Source organism: Perissodus microlepis, chromosome 5 (assembly GCF_051167445.1).
Source record: "Perissodus microlepis isolate ML-2025 ecotype Zambia chromosome 5, ASM5116744v1, whole genome shotgun sequence".
Lineage (NCBI taxonomy): Eukaryota > Metazoa > Chordata > Actinopteri > Cichliformes > Cichlidae > Perissodus > Perissodus microlepis.
Window position 1 is genome coordinate 34,587,881 of NC_140465.1, and position 19,437 is coordinate 34,607,317.

General features: G+C 40.7%; 1 protein-coding gene across 1 annotated transcript; it reads left to right on the forward strand.

Moving 5' to 3' along the window:
- Positions 1–562: 562 nt before the first annotated feature.
- Positions 563–18,686, forward strand: cand2 (cullin-associated and neddylation-dissociated 2 (putative)). Its single transcript, XM_084929578.1, has 24 exons — positions 563–971; positions 1,942–2,085; positions 4,060–4,214; positions 4,655–4,778; positions 4,945–5,002; positions 5,337–5,535; positions 5,985–6,090; positions 7,378–7,520; positions 8,222–8,532; positions 8,977–9,118; positions 9,693–9,811; positions 9,963–10,109; positions 10,541–10,762; positions 10,854–11,060; positions 11,598–11,785; positions 13,272–13,437; positions 13,663–13,803; positions 14,308–14,447; positions 14,735–14,910; positions 15,135–15,230; positions 17,000–17,169; positions 17,247–17,411; positions 17,562–17,669; positions 17,941–18,686. Exons 1-24 carry the CDS (start codon positions 904–906, stop codon positions 18,169–18,171), a joined length of 3,726 nt encoding a protein of 1,241 aa, XP_084785704.1. The 5' UTR covers positions 563–903; the 3' UTR covers positions 18,172–18,686.
- Positions 18,687–19,437: the final 751 nt, after the last annotated feature.

Consider the following 19,437-nt stretch of genomic DNA (forward strand, 5'->3'; position numbering starts at 1 on the left):
ATAAGCGTTTTGACGAGATAACCTTAACCTTGTTTAGAAGCTAAATATGAACACATTCTAAATAAATTTAAATCCGATCCTTCCCAGATTAGCGAAAATATTTAAAAAAGCTACATTTTTTTCTCTTTGAACTGATTTTTAAACATACAAATATCTCTTTCATTAAATATGGTCAGTTTCTTGTCATAATTTTGTCTTTTTTTGTCAAGTGGCTCTGTTTTTGTTTCCACTCAAACCTCACACAAACTTCAATATAATAATAATAATAATTTGCTAATTATTATTATTATTATAATAATATAATAATAATTATTATAATAAATAATAATAATTATTATAATACTAATATTATTATTATAATAATTATAATATTAATTATTATTATATTATATAATAATAATAATTATTATTATTATTGTTATTATTACGTTGTGACGTGAAGAACACAGTTAACCCAAACTGTGCTGCATGTGTGAGTTATCAATAAAGTTGAGGAGAAAAAAATCTAAACGGCTACTGTAATTGTTGTTGAATTTGTTTATCAATAAAGTTGGGATAAAACTCCAAACGGTTAATGCTAACCGATAACCGTCGGCATTTTTTTCGGCAAATTAGCGTAAAAATAAGACTTGAAACTCGGTTTATCGGCACATTACCGCCTCCGTATTGCCGGTCGGACTCCGTGTGTCCACACGGCGGCGCCACAAAGCTGAACCACTTTCCCCTGCCGTCTATTTTTGGCCGGGCACGCCGAGTGTCGGGTTCCATCAGGCCGTCAGCTCTCCTCTCTGCCCCCCCTAGCCTCGCCATGTTGTCGGCTTAAATCTGGTGGCCAGTTTTCTGAGTTTACCGTAGAAAAAAAACCTTTTTCTCAGCCTGAGTGACAGCCTAAACAGTGGAAAGATGTCGAGTGTGTCTTACCACATCTCCAACCTGTTGGAGAAAATGACCTCCACTGACAAAGACTTCAGGTAAGAAACAGCGAGCAGCTCTCACAGTGAGATGACACTTTTTTAAAACCCTGACTTGTGTGTGCCATTTTACCACACAGGAGACAATAGTGCCCTCTATACAGTCTTAATTACTTTTATTTAATCGACACATCATTTATTAGTTTTCTCTACCTGAAAACAAAAAATAGATGTAACAATTTTACCTAACCAAGGTTACGTTTTCATAAAAAACTCCAAATATTATATTAATATTATTGACTAATTTAATCATTATCAAAATATGTTTGTAAATATCTGTGTCGGCTGTGATTTTTTTAAAGTATCAACTACTCAATTTCAGAAATTGGAAGTAGGGATTTTTTTGCTAACACGATAAATTCATGATCTAAATTGTTTTATATTTTGATAAAGTGAGTCGTTGTTGTCCAGGTAGATAGCAGTAGGTTCAAGAATGTTGGAGATTTTTGTTACTGTTTTATTTTGTCTTAAAAATCTTTTAATACATTGCAAAATATCTTTGGAGATGTTTTTAACACTGGAGAACACATATTGGGTTTACTGCCATGTATGACCAAGAAAAGTATATTCTGCAACTGTTTTACATGTTTTGATAACTCTTTGAGTGTTATAAACACATCTATAAGCCAACAACAACACAAGTATAGATTTGAATTACTTAATAATACCAACCTCTACCTTTCTCTTTGTTGTCATTGAATTGATGAGCTAAATATTTATTGGACAAGTAATGTGCACATCTTTACTGAGAGACCACAATTGTAACAGAAGTGTCGAAAAAGCATCTAATTAAAGAATAAATAGACATCTAAACAAATCTAGACACTTAATTCATTATTTGACCCTTTTTTGGGGCAGTAATGAAAAGAAGGATCACTGAAAGGATTCACAGATCAGTTTATTAACTTTGGTCTCTATGTGTGTGTGTGTGTGTGTGTGTGTGTGTGTGTGTGGGTGTGTGTGTGTGCAGGTTCATGGCCACCAATGACCTGATGCTGGAGCTGCAGAAGGACAGCATTAAGCTGGACGAGGACAGCGAGAGAAGAGTTGTGACCATGCTGCTCAAACTGCTGGAAGACAAGAATGGGGAGGTGCAGAACCTGGCTGTGAAATGGTAAAAATCACACTCGTACGCACAGTGTGAACCGGTGCCAGAAGTCAGTGTCCTGGTGTGTTTTCTTTCCTTAACTCCACAGTCTGGTCAGGGGTCAAAGGTTAGCTTCAACCACGGGCCCTTTAGTTCATGTAAACTGTATATTATTTATCCAGATTTATTTTTGTATTCCTAGAAAGGTGCTCTTTGTAACTATCCTCTGTGGAAGGGTTAACTAGGTTTAACCACCAGAGGGCTGTATTTTCCCCAACCCTTGAGTTATAGACTATTTTAAGTTTTACTGTATCATCTACTCCCATTTACTCGAAAGTCTGTTTCTGGAGACTTTTGTCTGTTGAATAAAGGTAATGGAAAGTGACAGCATTATATCAAAGTTCAGCGGGGAGCCTCCCACTGTTACCAAAGTGCTTGCTCATAGGGGGTCATATGATTGTTGGGTTTTTCTCTGTATGTATTATTGTAGGGTCTACCTTACAATATAAAGCACCTTGAGGTGACTGTTGTTGTGATTTGGCGCTGTATAAATAAAATAGAATTGACCTGAATTGAAATTGAATTAAATAAGGATAAAAGTGTTAATGTGTCTGTGAAGGTTCTCAGTCATCCAGGTCATCATAGTCTAAGGAGCTTGGAAAGAAAAGCGTCTGGACTTGTTTAAGTTCCTTGAAGATGTTTCACCTCTCATCCGAGAAGCTTCTTCAGTTCTAAGGTCAAATGGTGGAGAGTCCCAGATTTAAAAAAAAAAAAAAAAAAAAGTCTTCCTTAGATAGTTAGATAGTTAGTTTTTGTTAATTTTTGTTAATTTATGTTGTAATTTATGTTAGGTCAGTCTGTCTTGTCTCTGCTAGCCAGCTAACTAGGCCTCTTAGTTAGCTAGTTTAGTGTTTTCTGTTAATTTATGTTGTAAATTTATGTTGCATGTAGCACCTTGGTCCTGGAGGAACGTTGTTTCGCTTCACTGTGTACTAACTGTATATGGTTGAAGTGACAATAAAGCCAACTTGACTTGACTTGACTTGACTTAAACCCAGTGGGAGTTTCCCCCCAAAGAGGGACAAAAGACCCCCTGATGATCCTCTACCTAATCACATGAGCCAAGGTGTGAAAGCGGGTGTGGGTCCCAATCAGCCAGAGTTTCGGGTGAGCTCATTGTGAAACCTGGCCCCACCCTATCATGTGATTTTCTGAGGTCAGATGGCCCACTTCCTCCATGTAAAGGTTGGCTACAATAGGTGACACGGGGGAGCCCATGGCGCAGCCATGTTTTTGTCTGTAGAAGCCTTTGTTGTATTTGAAGTATGTTGTGGTGAGGCAGAGGTCTAACAGTGTGCAAATCTGATCGGGTGTGAAGTTGGTCCTGTCTTCCAAGGAGCTGTCTTCTTGTAGTTGTTTTCTGACAGTCTCCACTGCCTCCGTGGTGGGTATGCAAGTGAAGAGGGAGACTACATCAAAGGACACCATGGTTTCATCTGGGTCCAGGGTAAGTTTCTGGACCTTGTCGGTGAAGTCAGTGGAGTTCTTGATGTGATGTGGGGTGTTCCCCACAAGAGGTGCTAGGACAGTAGCAAGGTGTTTCGAGATGTTGTAAGTGGCTGAGTTTATGCTACTGACAATGGGTCTGAGTGGGACACCTTCCTTGTGGATCTTAGGAAGTCCGTAAATGCAGGGTATGGCATCCTCTGGGTAAAGGCGGTGATATGTAAGGCGGTCAGTGATTTTGTCCCTTTCAAGGTCTTGAAGGCAAGCTATAAGAGTGTTAATGCACTAAAATGAGAGTGGTACCTTCATTTCTGCTGGACTTAAAGTATTGATGGTGTCTGTGTAGCAGGCTGTGTGTTAGATAGCCACCTTTTTGTGTTTGCAAAGTGCTTGGTTAGATACTACAGGTCATATTTCTATCACATAATTATTTAAACCAATAGTGGTTTGATACAAAATTATGACATTTTTTAACTTGGTGTGTTTGTTTTTAAGCCTGGCGCCTCTGGTGAGCAAAGTGAAGGAGCCCCAGGTGGAGACGATGGTGGACATGCTGTGTTCAAACATGACGTCGGACAAAGAGCAGCTGAGGGACATTTCCAGCATGGGACTGAAGGCCGTGATCGCAGAGCTGCCACTCACATCCTCAGGTGAGCGCTCACTGTCCTCCCACCTGTCTCCTCGTCGTGATGATCAGCTTTTAATGGTGGATTTCCATCTTATGTTTAAGGGGCAACTTCGAGAGTATGAAGAGCATGGCATAGAAGCAAAGCTTACATTGTAGACAGTCATTCATGTTTTACTTTGATAAGTTTGTAATTTTCCTGGGACTGCATGTAAAAGTGTCTGAAATTACCTCACAGCTACAACATGCCATATTTATGTTTTCACCAAATAATAACCAATAATTGTAAATTCTCACTTTTTCGCCATTAATTTCTGCACATCTTCGCTGCCACCTGGGCTTAATTATCACAATTATTCAGCAACTACAGTCCTTAATGTGAGCTGAAATCAGGATGTCTGATCATTTGAAGGCAGTGAAAACTCAAAGTTGTTTAAACATCCTTGTTTTGGGTTGGATCAACAGGTTTGACTCTGACAGGCAGCGTGTGTAAGAAGATTACCTCCCAGCTGATTGGTGCCATGGGGAAACACGATGATGTGTCTGTGCAGTTAGAGGCCCTGGACATCCTGTCGGACATGTTGGGAAGGTAAAAACAAGATCTCGGTCCAAACGTGATGACTGTCCCACATTAGAAAAGTACCAGCTCAAACACACACACACACACACACACACACACACACACACACACACACACACACACGGTACACGTTGCTGAACTTTTAAGCTTTTCACTGTTTGCTTTTTTTCCACAGGCTGAGTGGTGCACTGGTCAGTTTCCACAGCTCTCTGCTCTCCAGCCTGCTGCCTCAGGTGAGAAACACTCAGCTGCTCAAATGTTAACTGTGGTTTTACAGTGTAGTGCTACCATGACAACCCAAATCACTGTAATTAGACATAATTATTAGTATACTTAAGATAACAGGATATTTTTCATATTATTATAAGAAACCCGTTTTTATAAGAATTGTGCACATCACTTTCTCTCATTTCACATTGCTTTCAGTATATTTACTGTATGCTTTAACAGCTTTATGATGACTTTCATTAATTTTGTTGTACAGTTTATTTGATTGTATTTTTACTCATTTGTCCCTTTATCTGCTCGTTAATGTTTCTTCATTCATTCGTCATTTGGATGCTGCAGTTAACCAGCCCCAGAATGGCGGTCAGGAAGCGCTCCATCTTAGCTCTCGGTCACCTGGTGCCCTGCTGCAGCCCTGCCCTCTTCTCCCAGCTGACAGAACACCTGATGAAAGAGCTGGCCAAGGGTCCGCCCACATCAATGACAAGGACATACATCCAGTGCCTGGCAACCATTAGTCGTCAGGGCGGCCATCGAGTCGGTGAGCTGATGCTGTGTTTATGCCGCCTTCAGTGCTGAATGGGGAAACAAACTAGTAGGACTGTGACTGGTCTTCTGAAAGCTTTCAGATGTTGATAGTCCAGCACTCCTGTATTCTGACTGTTTTTTATAGAAAGCTGAGAATACATCTTCTTAGTTTCACTAACGTAGCAAATGTTTGGTCCACACTCAGACATGTAAATGACTTTCAGATGATCTAGAATTCAATTTAGCACTGATAGCTAAGATGACGACTTTCCTCCAACTTTCCCTGTAGGGGGAAGTCGGCTCTTAGCCCTTCACCTGGTGCCCTTGCACTGTATGAAGCCCCCACATGGCTGCAGACTCGTGGATCTTTTTAAACTTTGGTTCTTCATGCATTTTTTGTGTCATTTAGTGAAGAAAAACATCTAAAGTGTAGATTCTTTTCCCATTTTTTGTGGTTTGTAGGTGAACATTTAGAGAAGTTGATCCCAATGGTGGTAAAGTTCACCGGAGTAGAAGATGATGAGCTGAGAGAGTATTGTTTCCAGGCCTTTGAAGCTTTTATACGCAGGTACACACAAAGTCATGTTTCCATCACTTTAGGGGACAATATTTTCACGCTGATTTCCCACAGAGTTATACTGACTATAACCAGAAGCTCTACAGACCTAACCCTGTTCTAATTGTTACCTTGAAGCAATACATTCACTATAGCAGTGTTTCCCAAACTTTTTTTGCTAGGCCCCCCTTTGCTTTACAAGAAAAATGCCCCCCCCCCCTTCTCGTGCACACGCACTAACACATCCTCCACACACACCCATATTTTGCTCCATTTCACACCTCAAACATTTAGTAAACAATTAAGCAAATACAAGTAAACTGCAATAAATTACAGGTAGTAATAAAATAAACTACTAACTCTTTTACTCTACATCCACACCTACACGGGTATTTTTGAAAACGCAGCTGTTTCGTCCACACGTAAACGGCGTTTGGAATCACCGAAAACTGAGATTTTTTAAAACTCCTTTTTTGCGTTTACGTGTGGACGAGGAATACAGAGTTCGTCACGCAACGTCAAAGGTATGTGCCTTTTTTCACGTCACGCTGTGCGCACGTTATTGTTTACATGAGATGAATTGCAGAATGGCAGATAGAGACAAAATACTGTTAATCTGACTATCTTCAGGTTTTACACACTTACATACACACACGCAGTTACTGTCTCTCTATTTAGAAAGGCAGCGGCGTCACGGTGTGATTATTTTATGTGTAGTTGTTTTTTTTTTTATGTGTAATAATATTTAACATTGCTATCAATACATTTTTCAAAAAATGCCTCTCTGTGCAAAATGGGTTTAAAAACATAAACAACTGTGGGATACTGTTCGTCCGTGATTTGAACAGCCCAGCGCTGCTTCCAACGCAGGGAAAAGCAATTCTGCAGGGGAGACCTACCTCGGTACTTGTGCAGGTGAAACCAAAGGGCAGATTTGCTTCATCATATTTTCAAGCCTTTGGCTTAGAATGAAGTTGGTTTGGAAACATATTCAGCGATGCTTCATCTCCTGCTATGCATTTGTGGAGGCGCCCCGTGCTAGCAGTGTCCAAGCGTTTTGTTTTTTTCCCCCCTTTTCATACCGCGCCCCCCCCTACAATGGCTCAAAAGCGCCCCCCCCCCCCCCCCCCCCCCCCCCCTAGGGGGCGGGCCCCACACTTTGGGAAGGTCTGCATTATTGGGACCTCTGTTCAGTCCATATTGTAAACAGGTCATTGTCCCCTCAGCATGACCCACAGACGTACATACCCACACTTCATGTCCTTACTGTCGCTCTTTCTGTTACTTCCTGATTGGCAGGTGTCCAAAGGAGATGTCACCTCACATTGCCACAGTGACTCAGCTTTGTCTTAAGTATATGACCTTTGACCCCAACTACAACTATGATGACAACGAGGAGGAGTATGAAGATAGAATGGACATAGATGATGAGCTTGAGGAAGGTGTGTGAGATCTGTGTGTCTGTGAATAGAAATTTAGCAGAAAAACTATTAACAGGAAGCAAATAACAGGAACATACAGAACATGATGGTAATCAATCATCATGTTTTAGGTGTCTAGTTTTGAATTAATCCAGCGATTATGATCTGTACATCCATGGTTACATTCCAAATGGCCAAATGATAACTGATCATTTGTCTGTTTTCAGTGGCGTGAACATGTGAACAAATGAGAGCTCAGAGAGAACAACAGTCCTTACCTGCAGCTGACATCACAGCAGGACAACCTTTATTCTTTAATGTTGTTTTCTTGGTTCCCAAATAGGCCTCTATGTTGGTGTTTACATTTTCATATGTATTTTAAAACATAAATATCAGTCTTTAAAGCAGGTCTTTATAACTGACATTGCATGAAATGTTCGTATGCACACAGACTACATTAAAAACACTGAAGTTAAAGACATTTAGACTGCATATGGATGATTTTTGTACCTGTGTTCTTTAAGTGAGTTTATCTGATTTAAAAAGAAGTTATTTAACTTTTCAACAAAAGCGGTTGTTTTTGTTCAGATTGAGTCTGTCGATTCTTAAAACTATTACAAACTTCACACAACAAAATGTGAGATCTTTTGAGTTTTGCTGTCTTCCATTCTTCAACTGTATGAAGCAAATCGAGTTTATTCTCGTTTCACGATTTCACTCAGAGTCAGACGACGAGTACAGTGATGACGATGACATGAGCTGGAAGGTGCGGCGCTCTTCCATCAAGTGTCTGGAGGCGTTGATCAGCACGCGTCTGGACCTCCTGCTCTCCTTCTACTCCTCCATCTGCCCCGCTCTGCTGGCACGATTCAAGGAGCGCGAGGAGAACGTCAGGGCCGACGTCTTCACTGCTTTTTCAACGTTGCTGAGACAAACACGGGTGGCATCGAGTCGCCACAGCCTCATCGTGTCTGGTTCAGATCCCGGGGTGAGAAGAGAGGAGGAGCCAGCAGTCGCCTTGCTGAAAAAACAGGTGCTGAGAAGTTTTTGGATGGAGTTTAATTGAGTTTCACAAGTAGAGCTGAAAAGTAGATAAGTTAAAATTAAATTTTTAAAGGTGTCATTGACTTACCTAAAATTCAAAGATGTTTGGTATTTAATTGAGGCAGGCTGCAGAGTCGAGACTACCTAACAGTCCAGGCAAATCACCTGATCTTTGCTCATTTCTAGCATCATATTTTTATTCTTGGACTCCATCAGAGTAGCTCTCTATGATTTACAATTCCAAATGCCTGCATGCTTATCCCATATATGAGCCTAAATAGACCCTTCACTTTCTGTCTGCAAAAACCTGCTTGAGCTCCTCCGCCTTTAAACAAACGTGTCCATATCTAAGATGTTGCAGTCTTCCAGTTCTGCTGAGCGTCTCGTAAATATGAATTGCAGAAATAAATTGTGCGGCGATTTGTGTGTCCAGGTGCCAGCGACTGTAAAAGCCCTCCACAGACAGCTGAAGGAGAAGAGCATCAAATCCCGACAGGGTTGCTTCTGTCTCCTCACTGAGCTGGCTCACACTGTACCGGGAGCCCTGGAAGAGCATATACCTGCCCTGATACCTGGTAGGCACACACATTCACACACACAACCCCATTCAACTATCTTAGTGAGGTCCTTCATTGACATAATGCTTTCCCTAGCCCCTTACCCTAACCCTAACCATTAAAAATGATTCCCTAACCCTAACCCTTACCCTAAACCTAACCATAACCTAATTGTAACCCAGACACTAAAACCACATTTTGAGCCCCAAAAATGCCTTTAAATGCCTTCAAATTTGTGAGGACCGGGTTGTGTGTCCTCACAAATGACTGTTGGTTCTCACAAGTATAGTAGAATGCAGATTTCGGTCCTCACAAAGATAGCTAGACAGGAACACACACACACATGCATTACAAATTAATTTTTAACCGTCAAACTGGTCAGAAACTTTCACTCTCTTTTCAGCAAAGTCACATAGACTTTAAGGGAGATCTTTAAGATCTTTAAGATCTAAAACTCACACATTTCCTACAACCGGCTGTTCCTAAGTTTCCCAGTAGCTTTTCTCTTTCACTTCAGCTGCTGTATTTTCGCTCCTTACTCCCACTCTTTCTATCTTTTTTTCTTTCTGTTCCTCTCCCCTCCTTCCTGCAGGCATCGTCTTCTCCCTGACAGACAAATCCACCCTGTCCACCATGAGGATCGATGCGCTCTCCTTCTTCAACGTCCTGCTCCTCTCCCACCCTCCTCAGGCCTTTCAGCCACACATGCAGGTTTCAAAAACTTCTTTTAAGGCTTTGTCTTGAAACCTGTACAGTGCCTCTCATAATGACTCGGGAGATCTGCATCTTTAAAAAGTTGAATCACTAAATTTTTCAACAATAATGAGAATGTAAAGACTAACTTGTGCTGTGACCCCTGCAGGTGCTGCTGCCCCCAGTGATTGCATGCATTGAGGACACGTTCTATAAAATCACCTCAGAGGCTCTGCTGGTCATCCAGCACCTGGTCAAAGTGATGAGACCGCAGGGACAAGCAGGAGGATTTGACCCTAAACCGTTCGTTAAAGAGGTGAAATGGCTCAGGACTGTTTTGTTTTCTGGTCTGAGGCGGTTTAATTTAATTGTGCTCCATAGCATCCTGTCTATTTATCATTTTTAATGTGTTGTGGGAGCAAAGAATTAATGAAAAACGACTGTGAATGGCAGGTTAAATACTGTGATTTGTCTAAGGAAAATGAACAAACATGACTTTGCCGGTGCTTTCCTGCTTGCCTGAATCAAAGTATTTCTACAGAATTATAGATTTTAAAAACATCTGAAACAAACTGTGATCAAAAGGTTCTGTGACTGCTCCCTCTTCATGGTCTCTGACATCGCTGGTTCATACTTTGGCACCAGGAATTTTGTGCTGCTGTGCTGGTGCCTTCACAAGGCTTTCCTGATGTGTGGAACAGGTTCTACCTTTTCTTTATAATTTTAATTTATTTATTTTTCCCAAAGGTGTTTTCTGTAACGATGAAGCGGCTCAAAGCAACAGACATCGACCAAGAAGTGAAAGAACGAGCGATTTCCTGTATGGGTCACATTGTTTGTCATCTTGGTGACCACCTGAGGGCAGAAGTTCAGGCAGTCTTGGCGATCTTTCTGGAGAGATTAAAGAATGAGATCACAAGACTAACAGCAGTTAGGACCATCACCCTCATCGCTGCCTCTCCGTTAAAGGTTTATTATGACTTTCGTTTTGTTTTTTTTAATTTAATGAACACATTATTTAATTTGAAAGATTTTAGTAACTTCCTGTCCTTTTCTACAGATCGACATGTCACCCATCCTGCCAGAAGCGCTCTCTGTGCTGGGATCTTTCCTGAGGAAGAATCAGCGGGCGTTGAAGCTCGGGACGCTGGCGTGTCTGACGGCGCTGGTCACTCATCACGCTGCCAGCATTAAACCTGCAGCCCTGGAGCCCGTGCTGAGTGAACTTCCTACTCTGGTGGATGAGAGTGACATGCATGTTTCACAGGTACAGGCACTGAACCGAACATGCACATGAATCAGGTCAAAAATTAAATCTATAGAATATAATTTTTTTTCATAAATGAATCAACGTGCATGTGCATGACATTTGAACTTGGAAAGACAGACAGTGACAGGAAGTTTTACTTTTTCAGATTGCCTTTTAGAAAGCAGTAATGTGCCTATTTTATGTCGTATTATGGTAAAAAATGTGTAATTGCAGATTTTTGGAGGTGGTTCTTTTTGTTCCATCATATAGTTCACACCAAGAAAAACATATACATTTATGAAGTGGGTTAAGGAATATCAAACATAAAGTTTAGGGATCAGATTGCATGTGTTGGTGGAAAGCTGGGATCTTATTCTGCTCATTTTGATTTTGATTTTGATTTTTTCTCCTTGTTCTCTGTTAGCGTAGCTGCGTGACTCAAAAGTTCACAGGCCGCTGAGTCAGCTTTCCTTAAAACAGGATGTTGCCTGCAGACATTGTTGGACACATAAAACATGTTGTGGTTGAATCTACCTGTAGTTTGCCTCTGTTTAGGTGTCCATCACCTTGCTGACCGGTATGGCCAAAGCCTACCCCTCGACTCTGGCTAAGATCAGCTCGTCTGTTCTGCCGGGAGTCTTCAGACTCATCCATTCACCGCTCCTGCAGGGTAGCACTCTGGAAGCAATACTCGAGTACTTGCAAGCACTGGTGCTGTCCAAAACCAGTAATCTGAGCTACAGGTGAGATAGGATGTGGTTGTGAATCTCTTTGGGTCAGATATCCTAATAACACTGGACAGATCAACAGTTTTGGAGTGGGAAAGCTGTTTAGTGCTGAGGATTATTGCTAATGGCTTATTTATGTTTTCGTTGAACTATAATGAATTTTAATCACTGATATGAATCAAATGTTTTTAAATAGTTGTTGGAAAGCCTTTAATTTAGCCCACATTTTTAAAAAAGCAGCAGTGCATCATTTCAGTGTTTCCCTCAGGCATGTAAACAGTAGTTATCTCATCAAATGCCATGAAAACCTTCCAAAAGCCACAGTTCAAATGTGTTTAAGTGATTAGAAGTCATTATTTTATATTATTAGACAGCAAGAATATGAAACAGCTGATTGAAACACCATCAGATTCCCAGGAGTCCACATTAAATCACATCCCCTGGGTGTAGACTTCAGTGTGAGTCACAGCTGAGTCAGGTCTGCTTTGTTATCTCCAAGAAATGAATATTCATGTAATTACCATCTGCAGGGGAACTCCAAAGTTTTTACAGATAAATATCAGTTCAGTATTCAGAGGGAGGAATACTCAGTCTGTTGTGTAATGTCTTCTCTGGCTCTGGAGAAGTTTGTCTGGTCTGAGAAAATAAGCCTGAGTCAGTTTGTTCTGTGTTGACTTTGAGATAATTAAACCAAACCAGGAGAATGACACAACCTGATAACATCTTCTATTTAAAGTGGCAGCAAAGCAAGTCTGCTTGTCTGAGTTTTCCCCTGAAGGTTTGTCAGATAAGAGTCAGACTCTGCACTCACAAGCTGCTAAAGTCTTGTTTAAAACATGTTAATCATGACCACAAGTGACCTGGTTAGCCTCAACTAACCCAACATTGCATCAGCAAGTCATGTTGATGTTCCTGTACTGCTGATTAACATATGAGAAAGATGTATAGTGTGTCTTCCTCCGACTGTGTGTATATTTCAGTCCATGTGACCTTCATCAGATTAATTATATTCTATCATTTGTGTACATACTGTCCATATACCTGAAAATGCTTTTTGTTCAGGCAAAGCTTGATCTTGGATCCAGACCAGATGTACATTCAGTTGGGGTGAAATGCCTCAATCACTGCAGTACACTTATTTTCTTGTATGATATATTTTTTACAGAATAATATAATAATGGTCAGCGCAAATGCTTGGTTGGATTCTACTCTGACAGATCCACGTTTTCCGTCTGCACTCTTCCTGTTTGCTCAAGATTTTCTATTTCTATCTGTAATTTTTCTTAAAGATCTTTAATTATATTGTTTGATATGAATCAGAACATTTTTCCCAGCACCTTTGTTAAACTATAACTGGAAGTTTTAATCAGATCAGTCCATTTAGTGTTAGTAACATATCAACACAAATACTACACCCAGGATTATAATCCTCTCCCCTCCTCTCCTCTCCTCTCCTCTCCTCTCCTCTCCTCTCCTCTCCTCTCCTCTCCTCTCCTCTCAGTCAGTTGCTGAAGTCTCTCATGGAGCCGTTTCACAGATCTCAGTCTTCTGCAGATGGCAGCATCGTCCATAGGCAGTCCTACCACTCAGTCGCTCGCTGTGTGGCTGCTCTGTCCTCTGCTTCTCCCAAAGAGACTCCTGGCACTGTGGCCGGCTTCATACAGCAGGTGTGAGAGTCTGGTATTTGTGCTCTGCTTTAGCTTCAATGGAGGTTTCCTCTAACAATGTGACACAAACAGACATGAGATATAAATTTGTTAGACAAATTTTGTTTGTTTGTTTGTTTTATAAAATTTGATCTGAAACTGGCCTCTTAGAAGCTACCTTTGTTTTCTTTGCTGTTATTACTTTAACACTTACCTCATTGGATTTCTGCCCTCTCCTCTCCTCAGGTGAAGAATCCCGGCTCTCCAGAGGCTGCTCGTGTCCTCGCCCTGTTGTGTCTGGGGGAGGTGGGGAGGAAGGGCAGTCTGGGAGGAAGTAAGGAGGTGCAGGGAGTCATCTTGGAGGCTTTCTCTTCCACCAGTGAAGAGGTAGGACACACTATCTATATCTGAATATTTAAATTTTTCATTCACAATGAATAAATTTATCTTTTAGTTAAAAGAAGAGCTTCTCCAAATCCGATTGTTTATTTTCCACAAAGGAAAACTGATTTTTTTCCCCCACATCACAGTTACATTTCCTTGATATTAAAACTTAATTAGTCAAAAAGTCAGTTTTGTTTTTTACCCTTTTACTGCTTTGATATCAGTGCCAGTTGTTTGTTTTACTACTTATTAGGTAAGTGCTTTTTCAGTGTCTGATAGTTGTTTCACAACAGCCAGAAACATTAGGAGGTGTGAAAACAGAGCTTAAAGAAGATTTAGAGATCTGACAATCAGTAAAAAAGATCCTTCAGAATGAGATGTTGCTTTAGCTCTGTGGAGCAAACTGTGTGGAGAGTAGAGTGGGTTAGTTCAGTCGATGAATTAAGGCGACAAAGGTTAAATAAGCTCAGACAGCCGACTGTCTGGAGATCTTGTTTGTGATTTCAGGTGAAGACGGCAGCCTCCTGCGCTTTAGGCAGCATGGCCGTCGGCTGCCTGAGCGATTACCTGCCCTTCCTCCTGAAGGAGATCTCAGCCCAGCCACGGAGACAGTACCTGCTCCTTCACTCCCTCAAAGAAGTCATCAGGTGTGTGTTCTGTTGAATGTTTGGCTAAATGTGTGTGTGTGCATTTAATTCACCATAATCTGTTGTTGTTCTCTGAAGCAGGTGATCATTGAAAAGCATCATTTATGAGTTCACTGCAGTTTAAGTGTGAATTTTGCAGTAACAGTTTAATATTTAAGCTGATAAAAATGATAGATTTTGCCAAAAAACTTTGCAAAGCTTTGCAACAAAATTTGCATGACATATGTTGAATAAAATAAGTTTAAAGTTTTCTTAAAGTTTCCTTCCTCCTCTCTCTCTTTGTTCAGTGTCTGTCCAGCCTCCAGTCTCTCGCCCCATGTAGAGTCTGTGTGGGCCTTGCTGTTTCAGAACTGTGAGTGTCAGGAGGAGGGCACCAGGAACCTGGTGGCTGAATGTTTGGGAAAACTCACTTTAGTCAATCCGGCAGCACTTCTGCCTCGACTTAAACAACAACTTAAAACTGGTAGGATGATATTTAAAAACTATTTTATACTTTTGTTTTTTATGTCAGTTTTCTGTTTTGTACAACTTAAAACCAGATTCAACAAATAATACAGAATTAACATCTTCATGAGCAATCTCTGTTTCTGTACATGGTCTTGACATTTTGTATTAATATGGCTTCAATATGAATGAGAAAAAAAATATATACAAAAATCTTTATTTTTTGTTACATTGTCTCCACAGGTTCTCCTTTAGCTCGCAGCACCGTGGTAACAGCCATCAAGTTCACTATTGTTGACCACCCGGCACCCATAGATTCACTGCTGAAAGACTGCATAGGTAAGATGAACAGTTAAAAAAATGTTTGCATCCCATGTTACATCATTACTCTTCATCTTTTTACATTAACACAGAACGTAAAGTGGGAACATTTTTCTAAGATTGAGTTTCATGGTGAAACGTTAATGGCTCACATATGCAGATTTGCAGAGGTAGCCGAGCAATTCTGGTGTTTCCCTTTGGAAAAGGCTGTGTGAAAGCAAGTTAGAGCAATGAAAAAATTCTAAACCTAAAACTTTAATTGCTGACCTGGTCCAACGGGTAGACTGGAACACTTGTAGATGGTGATGGTGCGATGAAGCTCCATGAATGTGTCGAATTTTTCCGAACAATTGCTCATTTTGAAGTAATGACATCTACTGTTCATTCGATGTACAGCAGCCCAGCTGTGATAATACATGTGGGGTGCATACCAGCGGATATCAGGTTCTGTATTTTATTTTTGCTATACACACAGACACCTCTAACCAACCATCCTCTCTGAGATTGATTTGAGAAGATGTGTGTCATTATTAGGAGATATCATGTCTAAATGCTCCCTAACTGCGGATATTTTTCACCTTGTTGGCTCCATAATGTTCTTATAATCTCCTTGCAAGCTTGTGATGATCCTCAGAGTCACGTCAGATCCAGTTCACACAGAAAATTAAAATTCTTGCATCTTTTCAACAGCTCGAGGCACATCACGAAGCAGTGATCTCATGTCAGAGAAACAAGCCTCGTTTATCTTTGGTCACGTGATACGGGTCGTTGCTGTCAGATGTAACATCACTCATTGTAGATGTATGCTCTCCCTTTCAATTCCTGAAGAATCACACTGCATTGAAATACAGGCTTGTAGTATCATTACACATAGTATAACATGTCTCATAATCAGATTGACTCGCCTTTCAAGCCAGCCTCAATCAGAATCAGAATACTTTATTAATCCCTGAGGAAATTATGTGGTTACAGTGTCCCCAAGACAATAAGAACAGCATAGAATAAGTTGTTCCTCAGCCTGCTGTCCCAGCACGCAATGGCATAGAGGATGGCGCTGGCCACTCTGGTAGAGTGTAGTGGTGTTTTTAACCCAGTCCAGCTTATTATCAACGGTTATTCTGAGGTATTTATAGTCCTCCACTTTGTCCTCCTGGATTGAAACAGGTTTCCTGATCCCCATAAAGTCCACAATCAATTCTTTGGTTTTTGTCACGTTGAGCTGCAGAGGATTCTGCACAATTGAGCAGGTAGATGAATGGAGTCCTCTGCTCCGACGCAGGGCTGGTAAGCGAAATGAAGGGGATCCTGATGTGGCCTGACTGTAGCTCATAGCAGGTCAAGGATGAGACTTTCCAAGGGTCTGTAATCCTGGGGGCCACTGGGACAGATGTCTTCCACAGCACCAGGACTGTCTGCAAACTCAAAGTCATCATGAACAGTTTATACACAGGCCTTGAGAACACGAGGACTCACCCTGTCTGGTCCAGCAGACTTGCCTGAGTGGAGTCTTCTCATTTGTCTCAAACCTGTGTGGCCATTATAGGAACTGCAGTTTTCCCCCTTCTTTGTTGGTAGCATTTTTCAGCCCCACAGGTTGATGCTTGGATGTGTTGACAGATAAGTGATACACTAACTACAGATAAGTACCTCATATGATCCCACTTAAAAACCAAAACAAAAGTTCATTTAATCTTAAATATAAACTGAAGTCTAATGCTGACTCAAATATAAAAACCCAGATGAGGCTCTGAAAAATAAAAAGCTGTGATGTCATCACTGTGTGACAGGTGACTTCCTGAAGACCCTGCAGGATGAGGACATCAATGTGCGACGTATCGCCTTGGTAATGTTTAACTCAGCAGCTCATAACAAACCGTCTCTGATCCGCGGTCTCCTGGGAAGAGTGCTGCCTCACCTCTACAAGGAGACCCAGATCAGGAAGGACCTCATCAGAGAAGTGAGTTAGCTGATTTAGAAGCAGCAGGCGTTTCTGTTCATGCTCTGTGCAGACGTTTTGCTGTTTGTGTGCTGCAGGTGGAGATGGGTCCGTTCAAGCACACTGTTGATGATGGGTTGGATGTGCGTAAAGCTGCATTTGAGTGTATGTACAGTCTTCTGGACAGCTGCCTGGAGGGGCTGGACATCCTGCAGTTCCTGGATCATGTAGAGGAAGGACTCAAAGACCACTATGATATCAGAGTGGGTGGAAAAATAGTTAAAGTAAAAATGATCCACCTTTTTACCTTCTGTCCTGTGGAATGATTTCTGGGGTGTTCAGTAGCACCAGGAATCAGAAAATAATGATTTATTTTTGATCATTTTCTCCTTGTTTTTAATATCACTGTGCAGATGTTGACCTTCCTGATGCTGGCCAGACTGGTCTCTCTGTGTCCTGCTGCTGTTCTCCAGAGGCTGGACAGGCTGGTGGAACCACTTAAAGCGACCGTCACCACCAAAGTACTCAAACAGACACACAGTCTTAGAAATCAATACTTCATTAAAACATTATGATTCAGAAAATAAAAAAAAAACTGCATGGATTGGAGTTGATGGTCCCTTAAACACAACTTACCAGAAATTATTTATAAAAACCGCATCCTTACTCTCTACGAACCTTTTTTTATAGTTTAAAGGTGAAATACACAGAGATCTTTACAAACCTGGAGTTGTAACCTTCAGTTTCCCTCTGCCTTGAAATGAAGTCTCCGTCTCCTTCCTCCACCTGCAGGTGAAGGCCGGTTCTGTGAAGCAGGAGTTTGAAAAGCAGGAGGAGCTGCGGCGCTCGGCCATGCGTGCTGTCGCCGCCCTGCTGGCTGTGCCTGAGGTGGAAAGAAGCCCCAGCATGGCCGAATTTGCCAATCAAATCAAAACCAACACTGACATGGCGTCTATCTACCAGAGCATCAAGGGAGGGGAGGGTGGGGGTGTAGGAGCCACAGAGAGCATGGATATGAGCTAGAAACATGCTGGAGATATTCATGAGAATGTTTTTATCGATGAGCTTTAGGCACAGCACATTTAACTGATCTGTGTTTGTACAGTGTCAGGTTTCATTTTCAGTTATTTTGTTCTTCATATTTTATTCCTTCCAGCAGGAGTTCGGTTTAAATTAGTTCACATGAATTAAAGTTGTAGCAGCAGCCTCCTGGGTCTTTCAGATTTTCTCATGAATTTGTTCAGGATCTAAAAAAACATACATTTGGTTTTATGCTATATGAAAATGGGACATCACAAAACCACAGCAGACATCTGTGTTTCACTCACGAAGGAAATTTGTTCACTGAGTGTGACGTGCTTTTCAGTCAGCTGTCTGTGTGAAGTGCAGACTTTTCCATAGTTTTGTAAGATTTATAAATAAATTGGTATATTAAAGTAAAACTGAGCATGATTACATCCTTTACAGGTTATTCGAGCTGGTTCTTTTAGATGTTTATAAACAAAATTTGTATTTTTCACATAAATAAACAAGGCAACTGTGACAAATCAAATTTGTATTATGTTTTTATTATATTTATAATATGTTTCTATTTAGAGTTCTGGGGTAACAAAACAACAGAGCATATAAGGATGCCATACAACTAATGCATTGTTTGCATTTTGCATTGTTATAACATTTTTGAAGTTTTTACATTATAGGATAATAAAACTGTGAAAAAAGCATGAAGGATTCGTTTTCAATGGAGCTGAGGACTGAATGGTTCAACAGAGTAATGTGAACCTCAGCTTTTAAACATGACAAGAATCCAGCAACATTCATGATCTATACTTCAGTGACACATTATTAGAAAAGAACTAGTAGTTAATTGTCCTATAAGGCAGCGGTCCTCAACCCCCAGGCCACCGACCAGTCTGTGAGTCATTTGCTACCAGGCCGCGAGAATTGAGCCTTGGGTGTGAAATTTATGGTTTTCTTTTTTTTTTTTTTTTTGCAACTGCACTGTAAGAAATGTATGTAAAAATTACCCTAAAAAACTGTAAAATGGCAACAGTAAATTACCATTAAATCAAAAAGAGTAAATGATGATGATTGACAAACGGTGATTTGCTTTTATTTTTACACTGCTAATATGTTGAAAATATATTAATTTACAGTAATATGGCACACTGTCTTTGAAAACAACAGGAACAATCTGTAACATTATCTACAATTAATCACCCTACAATTTACATAATAACTCTGTATGAATGACAATCTTTGCTGCTTTTTTCATTTGAATTTACATGT